Genomic DNA, 17,849 nt, shown 5'->3' on the forward strand with positions numbered 1-17,849 from the left:
GGCAACAGCTAATCTTGCCAACATAGTGAAGGCAAAAGGTTATTTCTCTGAAAAAAAACTTCATCTGGCCTCCCTGGTGGGATTATTAATCTCTCATCTTCTCTTGATGCCACTAGTGAGTAGATGCATTCTAGGGAGCATTAAAGGGACAAGCCAACTTGAGTTCAGAACAGGAGCCAATGTTTTATCATAAGCTGTCTCTTGGGAATGGATGTGACACGGGTTTTTTATATGCAAGCTCGTCAGAGATGTTTTACATTACAGATAGTCCTCATTTAGTGACTGCCTCAGACAGCAGCTGTTTCCTGTTACAAGAGTGATGAAAGAGTAACTTTGTGAGCAATGCCCACATTTGCAATTTTCACAGTCTCTCTCTCAGTCACGTTTGCCATTACAAGTCAGTACCCCTTGTCCTGTGCCTGAGCCATTTTTTCTCCCCCCACCTCGCAGAGTGGAGAGATTACCTAAGCTATCTCTTCCCCAGCTGCTTTTCTCCCCAGTGCAGTGCCTCCCTAAAAAATGCTAACTGCAGGTTAACAAGCTGAGTTCTGTGACCTTAATTAGTTGATTAGAATCTTCCAGCTGGCAGACACTGCCTGAAATTGACAAGACCTTAATCAGTTTCATACTACAGGTAGTCCTCCACTTACAACTGCAATTGGGACAGGGATTGCTGTGGCTAAGCAATGTGGTTGGAAAGTGCGACATCATGTGACTGCATCACTTAGTGATGGCAATCCAGGCAGTCCCGGTTGTGTCATAACTGAAGACAGACAAGTCATTAAGTGAGAATCAGGAGTCCCAGGCAAGGAGCACGGGGCTGCACAGGGCGGTGGGGGAGGCCCTGGAAGACCTGGCATAGGCCATGTGCGAGTCAGGGGAGGTGCTCTGTGCAGTGCAAGCTCAGAAAGGCCAGGGAATGAGGGCGCTGAGTGCATATGTGTGAGCAGAGGGTGCAGAGCGCATGTGATTGCAGAGAGGCCATGAAAAGAGGATGCGGGGTACGTGTGTGCGATCACAGGAAGGCCAGGGAAAGAAGACGCAAGGTGTGCGTGTGTATGCAAGCGCAGGGAGGCTGGGGAAAGAGGGTGTGGGGTGTGTGTGAATGAAGGGAAGGACAGCGTAGCGCATGCAAGTGAAGAAAGGCTGGGGAGGGAGACTTACCCCAGTGACTTGCAACCTTCCTTGCTGGCTTCCCATTGACTTTGGGGGAAGCCGGCAGAGAAGGGCACAAATGGCAATCACATGACTGCAGGACACTGCAACTGGTTGTAAGTATTAGCTGGTTGCCAGGCACCCAAATTTTGTTCACGTAACCGTGGGGGTGCTGCAACGGCCGGAACTTCAAGGACTGGTTGTAAGTCCCTTTGTTCAGCACCATCATAACTCTGAATGGTTGCTGAACGAATGGTTGTAACTCGAAAACTACCTGTAAAGGCTTTTGTTTGCCTCCTTAGTGGCTTGTGGCAGCCACTAGTGTGCTAGGCAAGCAGCCAGCACTTGTGCATTCCTTTTCATGTGTATTCCCCACTGTGAGCCTGCTTACTCTCTTGTAGTCATTTCCTCTCCAATGAATGTAAAAATAAACATTAATTTTCTTCTTGCCTATCATCCCAGTGTCGGGGTGAGCATTCCCAAGGTCAGGAGAGTGAGGAAAAAGGGCTATAAGATTTGCCCTTTTACCCAGCTTCCTTGTGAGTCGAGTTCTGGAAACCTTCCCTGCCATTTGGGCTCAGCTGTTTGGGGTCATATCTTTTTGACGCTGTAAAGCAAAGGAAAGCTGAAGTAAAATTATAAGCATAGTCACAGTCACATGGTTTCACTTAGTGACCGCTTCACTTAATGACCAAGTTGCCAGTCCCAATTGTGGTTGCTAAATGAGGACTATCTGTACATATTTATAAATTAAAGTTTTGTCAGGGAAAAAAAACTCTGCATCCAGCTTTTTGTGGAAAGAAAAAAAAGTGTCCTCAAGCCTGGGATGGACAAGATGAGGCTTTTCCCTTCACCTCCAACTTATTTCAGTGAACACAGGATTGCTCAAGAGGAGGAGCATCTGGCTTGGTCCTGAGGAAAGACCTAGGAATCCCGCAGGCCAAGGCAACTGGTGGACCACATCCCCGAGGAATAACTGCAGCCAGAACGCCAGTGCAAGTGTCTCATTCGCCTCTTAGGAAGGCAGACGTCCAGATCCTCCAAGGTCTCTAACACCTGGTTGCTCTCACCTGTCTTTTTCATGCGAGCAGTTGTTGTTGTTCAGGGCACTGGCAGAATCGAAGTGGCGGTTGTAGCGGGTAACTGAGTCAGGGCGGTTGCTCAGCATCCTGCTCTCAGCATCTGCCAGCCAAGCCTATGGAAAAGCCAAAAGATGGGCATGGATTATGGCTTCCCTGCAGAGGATTCGCCTCCTGGGCTCTTCGTAAGCAACCAGGCCTTGACTCCATGAACATGCTCTGCTCATGTAACTCCAGAAAGCAGGACGTTGGCTAATAGATTGACAAGCGTGCTACACGATGCTCTAAAGAAGGCATACAGACTCTCCCCTTGTTTACACCATCCTTGTTCTGAGCAGGCTTGGCCCAGCGCCATCCAGGACAACATGGGGTTATGGACAGCACTCAGGAGGGAAAACCAGAAAGGGCACCAAATGCCTCATGGTCATCGCTGAGCACAGCCTACCGGAAAATACCTTGGTGCAAGTCCCCTGCAAAGAAATTGCAGAGTCCTTGGCCTTTGAGAAGCTTTAGTTGCCGTCCTAGGCAGGTACATGGAGTCATTGTGAGCTGAGACGTCCAGAGCTGAAATCCAGCACTGGCTCCCGCTAACTGGCAAACCCCAAACAAGCAGAGAAATCATTGTACATCTGACTTACTGAGAGGTCCCTCTGACTGCCCAGAGTGAGAAAGGTGCCACTGCAGTAGCTATGGGTCCTTAATGAGTGCTTGACCCCACTCTCCTCTGGAACCAGCCTGGTTCAAAATCTCCTATTAACTTTGATTCACCAGGCCAGTCAAACCTCTGTTTCTACCACCTTTTGCTCAATCTATGATTCGGTGTTAACACTACTGTCCTATTCAACAAGGTTATTTGTAATGCGGCAGCAGCTGCCAGGAGCACATGCAACCTTCCAAAGTCTTGGCAATGCTCTCAGAAACCCTCTAAAAGTTGCCCTTGAATTGTATTTTCAAAGTTAGTGAAGTGAAAAATTACTTTGAACGTAATCAGAGGTGCCCCCATCCCCCCACAATCTTTCGACTCCTTACTTCACATTTCTGGATCTCTACACGCAACCTCTCAATATTGCCCAGGGTCTCTGAGATCTTTGGCTCCAGGCTATTGGGATCTCCCATCTGTGGGGTCTTTTGGTAAACGTCCTTCATCTTATTTAAGGCTTCCCTGAAACAAGAAAGCAAGCAAAAAATGGTTCCTGACACAAGGTACTGCAATGTAGACAGCAAAAGGAAAGGCAACCGAAACCCAGGCTATTTGGAACAGAGTGAGTCCTCACTAATAAGATCAAACTGTTAATGAAATATTGCTGATTGCCTTATGGCCCAACATTCAGATATGGTCTATTCAACCCACTCCCCCAAAGCCAGAAGATTGTTTTTTCCCTATAAAGGTAGCTGACTCTTTCTACCATCCAAGAATTTTTTTATACTTTAAAGATATTGATCATGCCAGGTTTTGTGAACTCAAGTACATTTCTTCAGTTTCATTATGAGTTATCCCAAATTTTAAAAGCTTGGGAAACTTAAATGGTGACAATTACAGCAAGCACTGTATGTGTGAAAATAATTACAGTGACAATCAGCAGCACTATTTTATGAACTAACACAAACATCCTAGCATTGGTAAACTAATTACTGACAACTATAGTGGGATAAAAGTGCCCTTGAAAACTCAAGCTACAGCTGGAAGAGTGGCTTGCTTGCTGATCAGTGTTGACCAGCTTAGCAGAACAGCCTCTGCTCTCTGGGATCTGCACTGGTTGCCAGGAGGTGTTCAGCCCTAATTCAAGATGCTGGTGCTCACCTATGAAGCCTTTCTCGGTTGACTCCTTCTTATCTGTGGGATCTACAGTGAGAATCTGCCTGACCTACATGGTCTAACAGGGAGAGGATGCTCCGAGTACCCACCCTGAAAAAAGTCTGGGGGGCTGGGACTTGGATATGGAGTTTCTCAGTAATAGCCCTCTTCTTCTGGACAGCTTGACCCCTATCCTGAGGATGCTTTGGAAGATAGCGTCCTCTAAGACGGAATTCAAACTCATTTGATTGCAACAATGGATTTATTTATCATTTTAAGTAGTCATTATTTATTGGTTTTATTGATGAATGCTATGATTTTAAGCAGTGTATAAATTTTGGAAAATAAATTACATAAAAGAAAAACCCTGATAATGGTTGTAATAGGACAACAATATATTAATCAGCTTACAAACGCTAAAAAGGCAATTAAGCATAAAAACAGGGCAGAGGTCCAATGCAACACCAGGTCTGGAAGCTCCCCAATACACACTGCCCTAGATTAACAGCGCAGATGGATTTCTGAAAAGTATGACGTTAAACATCTACTCTTTGCTACTTCTCTTTCCCCAAGCAGAATGGGCAGCAAATGGAGTGTGTGTGTGTGTGTGTCTGTGTGTAAAGAGGGGAATGTCTGGTCTGCTCCTGCTGGCTTTGCTGGTAATACCCTCTTCTTACTCCTAACAGGTGGGAGGAAGGCATTTGGCCTGGCCAGCTGGGCAGTGATGGCTTAGGTAGACATTGACTGGGCATCACCCAAATGGGTGACAGCCACAGGATTAGGATAGCCATTAAAACTTCCAAGAAAGTTGGTCAGTGATCCTAAGAAAGGAGAACACCACCAAAACAAGGGAATGATGAAGTGATTTTTTTAAAAGCTCAACAATTCCTCAGTGTTAAGGATGAAACTGGTCGTACACTGCCTCCTGGTGGTCACGCCATGTAAGGAATAATGTCTGACAGGGACTCAACCTCACCCAGTCTCCACAACAACACTTAACATACTAACAAGAATACTTATATTCTTTTTTGGCACCGACTAGAGCTTCCTGTTACCTTGCAAAATTCTGAAGTGTATCCTTTCCTTTCTGGCTAATGTCTATATCACAGGGACCCAGGATGCAGAATGCAATGAAGGTCATCCTTTCTAGTCATTGTTTTTTTTTTCACCCAACAAAGTCTATTGTTGGAGAAGTTGATTAAGCAGTGCTATTTGCAGCAAATATTACCTGTGGGATTCTGAACCAAATGCTGTACTGCACCTCTCCCCTGACATTCACTTTTAAGGAAACAGCACACTTTTCTCGGACGCATACAATTTTGTTTCTTTCCTCTGCCCCTAACCCCAGACACTCTCAGTTTTCTCTCAAACAGGCACATCTAACCCTATTGCCCTCCCCACCCACCTCCATCACATGGGATTTTTGGTTTTTACTAGGGCTTAGTAGCAAAAATCCAGACAAGTTAAAGATTTTGGTATCTCCTTGCTACCATCTGAGGGTCATCTGGACTGAACCCCAGATCTTAGCCTAGCCTCCAGGACTCATCCAAAGGCATTGGGAGAAGAGATGCTCCCAGCCCTGGGTTGCAGAGGGCACCCTCAGGGAGGCAGGCAGGCAGAAGCAGAGTGCACCTCTTCTGCATCCCACAGTGAGGACTGACTGTCGGAGCAGAGTGGCTTTCAGACGCTGCAGCAGCCACTGTCATTGTCACTCAGCTGCCCTCCTCCTCCACTGCCTGTTTGGCCTCACCTCTGGAGGCAGGAGCATTTGCTGTTGCTAGCTCAGCCACAAATGGGGCAGATGCAGTACAGGAGACTGGCAGAGTTCTAGCAGGCAAGAGATGGTTGGGCAGTGGGCAGAGTGCAGGCACGGGAAGGGAGGGGCGTGGCAAGAGTGGCGGGGGTCCTTTGCTGGGGCTCAAAGCAGCTGCATATGCTTTGCAATCCCTTAAACTGGCCCTGCCCAAAAGCAAAATAATAATACAAATGCGTGCACAACTTCCACATCACTGATTCCTGCTTTATGTTAGGCAAGCTTAACTGCTATAAAACCCTTCAGTGTTAAGCAAGCTGCAAAGTCTTCAACTTAGAAAGGACCGAAGAGATCCTTCTTTCCTCCACTGAAGGCTGGACAGTTAAAACATGATTGTCAGGGATATTCAAACCAATACAATCATGGAGTTTGAAATACCCAAATTTCTGAAATCTATTACTTGGGAAAAGTTAATTTCCTCTCTCTCTGGTCTGCCTAGATCACATGAAGCACAATGAATAAGAGTGCTTCTGACTCTAACCTCTGATCCAGCTCTTTCTGCAACTCCCGGTTTCTTTCTTCAATCTTCTGTTGTAATTTTTTTCTCCTCTGCTCTGGAGGCAGATGGCTAAAGTCTTCTGTGACCACAGTCTGGCAGTAGGAAAAGACACATATCATTTTTTTCCCCCAGATGCTTCTCCTCTGTCCCACAAAGCCAACTTTTCCTCCATAGACTGTATCTGATCAGCCTGTCTAAGTGAGCTAGTTAAGACACACCATTTTTCACCGCCCAAAGCCAAGACAGGCTGTAGGCAGTGATTCCCTGTGGCCCCAGAATCCTGTTGTACCACATTGTGGCTGTTGTACCTACTTAGCTCTGATTATAGGGCAGGTCAACTGGAAACAATCTACAAATAAACAATGCTTTTAAACCTTGAACAACCTCCTTTCCCATAATGTTTTGGGGTTTCAACTTCCAGAATTTCAAAGGCTAGGGATTCTGGGAGCTGAAATTCTGACACAACAGCGGCAGAAAGTTACTATAAAGCTATTTGTGGATTTATTTCAGTGATACATATAATAACCCGTGGATTATCATATTTATTTCTCCAGAGGAATTAAGAGTAGCTGGGAGATCTATGTCGAGGACAGGTGATCCATTAGCAAAGTAATGAGGCTATAATGATTGAGTTCATACATCACAGTACACCAAAACTAAACAAGCTACATTATGGGTTAGTACAATGAATGAACCCAGCCTCATGTGGTGTGTGAACCAAGGATGATGTCAGAGCATTGTGACTTATTCATTAAATTCTTGCTTAGTGCTATTTATTTAATTAAATTATTTATACCACTGTCTATCAAGGACTTTTTACAAGAGCAATGAAGTTAAATCAAGAGTTAAACATCAAATTAAACCCAAGAACATTGAAAGTGAATTAAAATCTCCCAAACAATTAAAAGCCTGTTGAAAAAGCTGCAATTTTAAGGTACTTTCAAAAGCCAACAAACATTTAGATTCTTCAGCTCAGCAGGTCACACCTTCAAGGGACCTGGAGCAGCTACAGAGATGACCCATGATCATCAGTGAGAGCTTGGGGCAAGGGGAGGAACCACTGGGAAAATGTTATTTCAAGCAACCTGGAACAATGCTGTACAAGACTCTAAACTAAAAATTAATGTGCAGTCTTAGCCAGTAATTGCTTAGGAGCTGACTGATTCTTAGCTGGATGTGCTGCAGCCATTCAACATTGGAAATGTAGCCACCTCATCTGAACCATATTTGTCACAAAGATGTGAATGATCACCAGATATGGAGACATTTCGCTATACACTGAGGCTGACTAGACTCCAGGGTCTTTGGGTCTTTTTCAATATCATGTTCCTTAACACTTCCCTAAGGAATCACTATACTGATACCTTGACTGATCATAATGGTTGCTGTTGAAAGATCATCTATTTCAAGCTAGTTTGGCAATATTAAGGCAGAAGACTTTTGCCTTCCTCCTGTTGAAACTGTGACTTTGCTTACTTGCATAAATCTTCTCAAACTCCTCACCCCACAACCAGTTTATTTGCTCTTCTGCTTTTATGGCACCCATGTCTCTCTTGAGACAGAGACACAGACTGGAAGGTTGTATTCCCATTCTTCCCAGTACAAAATGTGTGAATGAGATGCCAAATAAAAGCACTGTCACTGAGAATGAACCCACAGTTCCCTGAGAAATGGAGCAACTAAGCCATCAACTTCCTGCAGTTATACCACGAACTGGTTTGGACATGGACGGTTGGAAGAGTAGCATTAAAATACTATCCATGAATAACTCCAAGCATGACAGGTGTGTGAAATTACAGGAATGCAATCAATCAATCAATGCTCCATCTCTGTCTACATAAGCACTCAAGGCAGATTACAGCAATAAAATGAAGTATAAAACACAACAGTAGTATCACTATAATTAAAATCAAAATCAATAAAAGTCTTGCTTACTGAGGTAGGGACTATTCTAGTTTGTGTAAAGAAAAAAAAGGAAGGGAAGCAAAACAGATAATCCAATTCTCAAGCAGAGACTTTCCTAAGGGGTCATTTGACCATCCTCTGTACTCAATGGACGCTCCACACTCTCCTAGCATGGCCGCTGTACGGCATTCATGGTCAGGTCAAGAGGAGGAAGAGGAGCAGTACCTACAGTAAGGTTCAGGAAATGGGTGCAAAAAAGTGCAATCAAAACGACAGGTAGCTACAGCATCTGGGTTTTTTTTTAGACTGGAGCAAAGGGGGGGAGGTGGCGATATCAGAGAGAGATAAAAAACATGCATGGTGTGGAAAATGTGGATAGTAGTTTTTCTCTTTGATTTTTACAAAGTTGGAACTGGAGGTTATCTGCTAAAATAAAATGTTGGGAGATTCAGAAGTGATCAGAGGGAGGACTTTTTTTTACACAACACAGTTAAACTGAAGAATATGAGGAATATCAAACACGGCAATGGCTGCCAACGTAGACATTTTAAAAAGGGGATAAGACAAATTCATATGGGATTGGACTATCACTGACTATTAACCTTGAGGCTGTTTACTACCTCCAGAATCCCATGCCTTGAATATCAGCTGCTGGGGAACGACGGTAGTAAATAGCCTTCCTTTAAATACCCCTGATTTCCTCACTGCTCCTGACAGTGATTATGGGGCAAGAAGGTTAGATAATGAGGCCCTGGCTAGATCCAGCAGAGCTCTTAGGCACTCTTTCTCTTGCTTTGTCATTCGTTCATAACTTCTAAACTTGAAGTAAAGAAGGCAATTGGACAAAGCCTTGGTTTAGTTCTGCCCTACCAATGTAAAACTAACCAACAGTGAAACTGAATGGATTGTCCCACTAGAAATGTCTCTTTTCCATGTTCACTGAACTGAGTAATTACTGCTTCAAAGGAAACAGAGGAAGGCTGTGACCTAGGGTGTGCCTGTGTTTTAATCTTATCAGCACATAAACCACAACTGATTTTCTACTTGGCAGGTGCCTTTGGTGGTAGTGGCGGCGGCAGCAGCAGCAGACATATGACAGTGATTTAGCAAACAAAGTTATCCACTTACCCCCCGTTTGAGGCTGCGGAAGGACGTGATGCGGGGTTTGACTGTCTTATTGATCTCGTTCAAACAGTAAGACAGAGGGTCACGGGTGAATTTGGGGGATGGAGGTCCATTGATGGCAGAGGAGTAGGGGGAAGCTGAGGAGGAAGGGCAATTTATAGGGGAGTGGGGAGGGGTTGGGAGCTAGCGACAGATAAGGGCCATGAACAAGAAACAAAGAAAAAAACACACAAAAGGATGGGAAAAATATGTCGTAAGAAAATAAAAAGGCACACATACAAAAAATTCCCCCAAACACAACAGAAAAACTACAGTACATTCCACCTATATTGTATATATGCTTTTAATGGAAAGGAATACGTTGGGCAACAGTTGAGAGGGGTTGGTAACCATTTGCTTTCAGCATAAACAGCTGTTCAGTGCTTACACTGGCTACCACATTCACCAGACCAGGCAACAACTATAAATCCAGGAGGTCCAATATAACAGGAATGCACTGTAACAAAACCCGAGAATACACGGGGAAGAGACAACGGCACACAAGGCACAGAAACACTTGACCACCAGGGAGCAAATGAAAAAGGATGAGGAGCGGTGGCAAGATGCAGAGTTGACTTGGCATTGGCATATCTTCTCCTCCATCCCTAGTCTGGCGCTCAGGTTTTGTTATTTTGGGGGCTGCACTGGCCTTAAACTTAAAGGTTGTTATCTGAAGAGAAGAGGTTCAATGTTAGTAGCCAAAGATGGAGAGAAGCCTTGGAGGAGAGCCAGAGGCTAGGGCTGCGCAGCACTTCAGAGCACATGTCTAACGCTCTGCACTCCTTCAATGGCTTGGGTCTTTCCTTGGGATTGTACTGCTGTTGCTCAATGCCATTAAAAGGCGCAGCGTGTTAAGGAGTTGCAGACGGGTGCTGTGCGAGCACCTTCAGGTGCTCAGAAGCATCTTGTTGCCTTCCAACCCAGCGCACTGTGCAGCCCTACAGGAGGCATTATTCCCCCATCTTTCTTGCTCTTTCCATCTCAATGGCATGACACTGCTTCTTGAAATGATGCCTTATGTTGCTGGGCAGAAGCCAGTTGCAGCACTGAAATCAGAATGAAGGGATACAGGCACTATTTTTCATGGAACAATTCACAGGGTGGTACAACAGATTCACTAGTGTGCGGAATTCTGAGAGTTGAAGTCCACACATCTGGAAGATGCCTAGGCTGGAAAAGACAGCCTAGGCTATCTACCCAACCATCTATCTTCTCTCAAAAGCTAATACAAATTGATCTTTGGTGCAGCCAACTAAAGATGGATATAGATGTGCAAATGCCTGTTCAACTCAGAAGAACTTGTTCATTTTGCTTTAAAATCTCTTGAAGCATTGTTGACAAGATAAAATGCCCTAAGTAGGGGGTACAGCCCAAGCAGCATTGAGATATATTAGCAAGATGAGACTATTCAGATTCCACCTCTGCTCTGGACTGGTCATGTTTGCCTTAGGCAAGCTGCTTCCTCTCCACCCCCTTCTGCAGTACAAGAAAGACAATACGTACTGACTTACAGGTTGTTTAGGCAACTGAAAGGAATCATGTTTAATATTACAAAGCTTTATCAATTCTAATGTTTGACAAGCTTTGGTAATTATATACACACTGAACAGACAAACCTTTCCTTTATGTTTACTTGCAAGTTAAGGAATGCAAGCGCTGATATACAGTAGTTTATTAGGGAAGGAGAAAGTGGTTTGGCACAGTTTATAACCAGGCTGTTCTGAATCATGGTAATTAGCGAAGAAAGCAAAGGGAATCCTCGCTGCACCATCCTCGGGGTATCTCTTACAGGTTCACCAGCAGCTTAGCAAGCTCCTTAGGGGAGAATTCAGGAATGTCATTTTGTCTTTCTTGCCCTGAAGTCATTTGTGAATAGTCAAGGAGAAAGAGGCAGGAAAGTTCACATATGCGCAGAGGCAAGGAGGCAACAAGGAGGACATGGAAGAAATTACGCAGTAGAAAAACAGTGATGTAGGCAAAGTAAAGGCCAACTATAGAAGTGAGCCAAGGCAGTAGAGTTTGGCATTTGTGCAGCATCTGCACGGCAAGATTAACAGGGCAGATGGAAGATCTGCGCTCAGCACTAAGGTTACGGGAATTGGAGAACACGTTCAGTTCAGATATAAGGCAAGGGAGTCCAGGACTCTCCAGGTGGCCACGGCAGGTGGGGAAAAAGGGGCCCAGTATGGATGGAAGAAAAGGAGGCCTTTGCTAAAGTAGGCCAGCTAACATAGTGTCCTAGCAAAGGCTATGAAAGAACCTCTGGGGAAAATTAGTAGGAAAAAAAATGAGAAGTCCTTGAAGCAGGCCTTGGGCCTCTGCCATCATCGTCTCCAGCACACAAGCCCAAGGGGTCATCTAGGGACTATAGGAAAAAGACATACAGGCCCTGAAGTGACAGGGGCAGCTGGGAATGGCTTCTTGGAATATGCAGTTCTAGGGCAGAATTCCAAGGCCTCCACAGCGGGAGGGCCTTGAGCAGCAGGAGGCACAGGAGGCTGAAAAGATCCAGTGGTGGAGAGGGAAGGGATTTCTAGCTAAGGCCCTCCAACAGCAGATACAATTGCCAAAGTCTATCTTGGCCCAGATTTTCCCGAGAAGCGTTGATTCAACCTGGAAAGCCAGAGAAGGAAGCTCTTTCATGAGGACTAGTATGAGCAGCCAGAAGGACAGGGGTCAGCCAAAGAATGCATGGAAGTGGCAGTGGGTGCTAGTGCGGTAACTTGCAGACTTCCATATGATAGCACTTTTCAACTGAGAGATCTGCTGTGGTATGCCAGCAGCTTGAAAGGCAGGGGCAGTTAAATGCATTAGGGCTACTGTGGCAAGCTGTGCCTTGCTAGAAATCCAGGATTTCTGAGCGATACTCAAACATGCCAACACTGTGATTATCCCTCTTCCTTCCCTCCATCCCTGGCTCTTAGTCCTCCCTTGCCCCCAGACACTGCTGGCCTGAAAACCTAGGAGATACTAACAGTGGGAGGACAGAAGACCACTCGTTCTCAACCAGCTTCAGGACGCTGCCAGCCCTCTTCTGTATCAATCCTTACCTTATTCTTCCTGCTGAAGAGCCAGCGTTTCCCCTTGTTCTTGCCCAGCAGTCGGGGGTCCAGCCGGCCATCAAGCGTGCCCCGGGGAGTGCCCAGGCTGCTATCAGAGGAGGTGCGATTCATGGGTTGGCTGAAGTCTTCAAAATCCATGTCTCCCGGCCTTTCAAAACCTGATTTGTGCAGTTCAATTAATGCTTGAGAGTCCTAACAGAAGAAAATTATCCTTTTGAAATAAAACAGGAAAAAGCTCACACAAAAACTGTCAACCCAATTCCAACTGAGCCCACCACAGAGATTAGTAGCAAAGCCCCATATCAACTAAGAATAAGACCTAAGAGGCCCATTTTAGTAATGCAGTCCTGAGCGTGGCTTAAAATTACACTGAGATGTATCTTCTCAAGTAAAGTTCAAAGAGCAAATATAATGTTAAAGAAATCCAATATCTTTTAATTAAACAAAATAAACCTCAAGAGAAGACTTATTCCTTCCAGGTGCCTGTCCACAGTGTCAGGAATGGGGCTGTTTCTGAGCACAGCCACAGGTCAAGGGCAGAGCACAGACTTGCCTGCAAAAAAGTCCTATGTGCAAATCCAACTTCTGCAGGCAAAGCATCTTAGGTGTCTTTGCTGGAAAGGGTTAGGGTTAACAAAAGACCCTCACTCCTTCCAGCCTCTACTGTACATGGAGGAATGAGATATCTTCAGGCACCTACATTTTTTTCATCAACCACCTCTGCAGCTGCCTTCATGCCTTCCAGGCATTTGCCAATGATTGGCATGACCTGCTGTTCTATCTCCGAAAAGATGCTGTAGCCTCCCTTGAGATGCCGTGTCCGTCTTTCATCCATCTCTTGCATCTTCTAGGGAGCAAGCAGAAAAAAAGCACCAAACAATAATTGAGATGTGAGGATTACTCACCAAACCCCATCTGCTGTTGCTTTAGATATACATAAGAGACTTATATATTCTATATACGATATATATAGGAGACTTGCTTATTCGTGAAACGGTATGGTCAGTCACAAACAAGTTGACCAGAAGCTAAGCTAAACCCCAGAACATTCTCAAACACACCAGTGTAATCTTTGTGGGGCCCACAGGCATTCCTTATATTATACCAGAGGCTAGTGCTTTGCTTTGCAGCATAACAGTTTCCGAAATAACTTTTTAATAAAAGACTATGTAGCATGTATGAGCATATGTGTGAGGTGCCTCAGGACATGGGTCTCTCCCCCATCCTACTTAACATCGACACAAAACCACTGGGAGAAGTCATCTGTCAGTTCTGGATGAAGTATCATCAGTGAGATGATGCCCAGGATTGGGCAGGAGATACCGTGGATGTCTTAATTCAGTATCTTTGAGGCTATGAGGAACTGGATTGGATAAAACCTCCTTATATTAAATCCTAGCAAGACAGAGTGGCTAGAATCACCTGGATCCAAGGTAGCACCATCTTCTGTTCCTGATGGGTTGCACTTTCCCAGAAACTGGTCCAAGATCTAGAGGGTCCCTGGGCTAACAATTCCTGCAGCAGGTGGAAGTCATAGCTAGAAGCTTTGCCCAGCTTCACAGCTGGTACTCCAGATGAGGCTGTTCCTGGGCTAAGATGCTCTGCCCCATCATCTTGTACACGGGTGCTTGAAGCTGTTTTTGAAAACTACTCAGACATTATAGTTGGCATAAAATGGCCAAACCTGGTTTAACTAACACCTATTCTGCAAGAGCAGCATCAGTTTCCAAAAGGGTTTGTGCACAATTCATAGGTCATCCCTTATAAAGCTCTTTATTGCTCAGGTCCTCAGTTTCTGCAGGACTGTTTGCTCTGAGTAGAACCTATCCTGTCTGTTAAGTCCTAACTGGGAATGGCATGCTTTTGGGGTCACTTCCTCAGATGGTTTTAGAGTTGGGAATGCAGAGAGAACCTTTTCCAAGGCCATCCTGATGCTATGGAATATACTTCCCCTGGGATTAGCATGACTCATCTCCTCACTGCCACTTAGGAAACTAGTAAAAACAATGCTTTCCGTTGGGACTTTGGACAATAGGGTAGCAAAGATCGTCGCAGTTATATAAGGACTCTGATTATTATGTTTGATGTTGATTATGCCTGTGTGGATTTATTAAGCACTTTGTGTTGGTTTTATAAGTTTTTATTACTGTGAGCCACCACAGCCTCTGATGGGGGTGGCATGCAAAGAGCATTAAAATAAAAAAATAATGCTGCTAATCTTAAGCAAGCAATTAAAAATGAAATGCCTCCAATATTCTTAGTTTGCTCTAATCTTCCAGCTTTCCCAAATTCCTATCTGGACTGGGAGAATCTAGCTTTAATGCTCCGTCCTATAACAGGCTCACAACTGGATTATTACAATGCATTCCATATGGGACTATCCTCACAGACAGTCCAGAAGCTGTTGTTCTGTGAGGCTGGCTGGCGGGCTACCCATGACTTAAAAGATCAATTTAAGATATGGTGTCAGTCTACATGGTCGTCACTGACACAGTTAATAGGCCTCTCCCAATGCTACACAACCTACGCTCTATGATCAGTTGGAGAGGTTCTGCTTTGCTCCACAGAGTGGATCTGGCTTGCCATGCAGTGAAAAGGGGAAGACCTTCTTAGTAGGACACCTCCGTGATGAAACTTTTTCTGGGAGGAAAGTGTGGCTGGTTCCCCACTTTTAACTGATATCAGAAGACATACTTCTTCACTCTAGCATTTGCACAGTAAGAACTGTTCTACAGACCAGACTGTCTTTTTAGGTCAACTTTGTTCTAAGTGTTACATTCTTATTGCTTGTTATCTTGTTTTATGATAAACCCTTTAGTTGATGATTATTTTTATTGTCCATTCTTTTGTAAACCACTCTAGGAAATTCTGGGAAGAAAAGTGGTATAAAAACACACTTTAAAAAAAAACTTTTCCTATGTATTTTGTTGTGGACAGAAGCCATACTTCTACATCATCTGGCACTTTTTCAAATGCTGAGTGCCTTCCCACAACTCAGCAATTAAGAGGACTTTAGTGGTCCAAGGAGAATTTAGTGATCAAGATCATGGTTACAGTTACTGATCATCACAGGTAATTTTCTGGCAGGAGACTGAGAGGCTGGGAAAAAAAATAACTCCGTAGTCAGAACAAGGACAGAGTCATCCTAGAAGGACCTCTAGTTCTAGGGAACTGCCTCCAGGGAGGGAGCTATGAAGTATAATCCCCTGGAGTTCTCTGATGACCTAATGCAGACCTTTTTTTCCCTCTCCAAGCTTCTTGTAATCTTTGTGCTTGAACTGATCCCATGACTCCAGCTGCTATCTGATTAATTCTTAGAGCTGTTGCTATTGTTCGCCTTGCAGATTATGGTTATTTGAGAAGTGCTTGGTATGGATGACTTACAATTTTTATTTCATGATCATTTTTACTGCTTGTGTAAATGACGTCAAGAGACTACTTAATACAGAAAAAGGCATAAAACTTTAAATTAGGGGGAAAATATAAAAACTGGTTAGAGACTTACACTGAAGATCTGTGGCATCTCCCGAAAGTAAAACTGGTTCTGATTGTGATTGAACTTCTGAAGATACGAAGCATATTCATTTTTGCTCTCCTCAGCCATGTGACTACGTAGGTTGGCCTGCTGCTTTGCCTGGGAAAGGTTGGGGAAAGTGATGAGACGAAAACCATGTTTCAAGCAAAGCCACAAGTGAAGAATACAATCCAGCCTTGCATTTCCTTTATTCAAGTATTCATTTTAGGCAATCTTGTTCTTTGTCTCAGTGCTACTTATTTTGATGACCCTCAGTAGCAAATGATCATCCAGCTGGAAGCAAGAGCACTCTAGTTTCTACCAGCTAGAACTAAGGACCACTTTCTTCAGGTGCACCAAACCTTCAACTTCTAAGTGCTGAACCCCCCCCTAAAGGTTTGAGCAATGCTGGCAAAAATTCTGGGAATTGATTACTTTTTAACGTTTCTTCCAAAGAACTGGAAGTAACTTATGTACCATTTTCCAAGATGCCTTCCATCTAGAAGACTTACGTCCTATGCCTCTGGGATATAAAAGGACTGCTTTGACAATAAGTTCCTGTTCTTGATGCTTTTTTTTTTTTTTGGGTAGCCGGCATAAACTGTAGCATCATTCTTCCTCTCCAAGGAGCGGCTTTCCCCAAGATATGCCTCAGGTTTTATGACTTACTGGGGAAAGAAGCCATCGTTTGCTCAGAAACATAACACCAGCAAAACCAAGAGAAAGTTCAACAGTGGAGCTCCATTTCTGGGCTGTAGCACAAATGAGTCAGGATTTTAATCATCACTTCCATTACAGAAGTCCTCATAACTACTCCTGGGGCTGGGAATCAGTGGCACAGTCCAGATGCTGACCTTCTCCACATCTGCCTTGGTAGCATTGATGTCCTGATCCAGCTTCTCTGCATTCAGCACAGCTTTCTCCGCCTCCCTGCAGTCACGTTCAAACTTGCGTTTGCTCTGTGAAGAAAAGAACCTGGGTGTTGCCTTCTCCTGCAGCCCAACATTGTACCTTCTTTTGTTGGCTTACTGAAGTAGGCATGACTTGTATAACAAAATACCATGATTTCAGTAATAGATTTATCACTAGAACTATGAATAATGCATAGGCTCTGTTTGATTAGCCATTCTGAGCTTTCAAATAAGAACGGTAAAGAAGATGAGGGGTTCTTTTCTGATCTTCAAAAGCATGCTTAAAAAGAGATTCAGCCTGTTATATCTCACGATATCAGGAAAAGCGTATTGAAAGAGTGCTGTTAACAACTGGAGGATCTCTATCAACTATTTAAGCAGCTACCTTCAAAACCTGCCTTGCACCAATAAAAGAATACTCTCAGCTACTCACCTTTTCCTGCTAGATTCAGGTCTGTTTATAGATACTCTATTGGTGAGAATAGATAAACTGCCTTTTGGTTTTAAACAAGAAAAGCTCCCTTGAAGTTAACCAACTGAAATGTCTGGTTCAGCGCATTTATTTGTCCCATCAACTTCTGTCCATGTCTTCAAGATTAGATTTAAGGAAAAGCTTAGGCCTGCTAGGAATGAGGGATTTTATACTCACTTCTACACCAACTCAGGAAGCAAAATGTACTGTACACACTAAACAGAAATAATCTAGGAAAAAAACCAGAAAGAGCAGCAGCATGTTGTACCCTGAGTTTGGAAGTACAACTTCCTGTAGAATTTTTGTACCACCAACATATGGATGCTTAGTCTATACACCCGGCGGGGGGGCCACATTTTCTTATGATGTGCACAGATTTTTATTTTATGGAAATCTGGTGCTTTTGAGTAAGAGCATCATTTATTTTTTGTCACCCAGAAATGCACACCCTGAAAACATTAAGGGCTGACAACAATTGCT

General features: G+C 44.2%; 1 protein-coding gene across 5 annotated transcripts in view; it reads right to left on the bottom strand.

The window, feature by feature from the left end:
* TRIP10 (thyroid hormone receptor interactor 10) overlaps positions 1-17,849 on the bottom strand; it is a 60,400-nt gene that overhangs the window by 4,113 nt on the left and 38,438 nt on the right. For 4 of the 5 annotated variants that reach the window (XM_088137667.1, XM_088137669.1, XM_007433531.3 and 1 more), the window contains 8 exons: positions 16,841-16,945; positions 15,978-16,106; positions 13,173-13,319; positions 12,461-12,664; positions 9,375-9,554; positions 6,324-6,433; positions 3,264-3,396; positions 2,226-2,350 (listed from right to left, as the gene is read on the bottom strand). In XM_088137667.1, the coding sequence (XP_087993793.1) occupies positions 2,226-2,350; positions 3,264-3,396; positions 6,324-6,433; positions 9,375-9,554; positions 12,461-12,664; positions 13,173-13,319; positions 15,978-16,106; positions 16,841-16,945 (1,133 nt within the window). The remainder of the gene's footprint in view (positions 1-2,225; positions 2,351-3,263; positions 3,397-6,323; positions 6,434-9,374; positions 9,555-12,460; positions 12,665-13,172; positions 13,320-15,977; positions 16,107-16,840; positions 16,946-17,849) is intronic. The other variant, XM_088137668.1, reaches the window with a different exon arrangement.

This window comes from Python bivittatus, unplaced genomic scaffold (assembly GCF_059951505.1).
Source record: "Python bivittatus isolate LINGU-HERP-01145 unplaced genomic scaffold, Pbiv_v1 ctg000220_np1212, whole genome shotgun sequence".
Lineage (NCBI taxonomy): Eukaryota > Metazoa > Chordata > Lepidosauria > Squamata > Pythonidae > Python > Python bivittatus.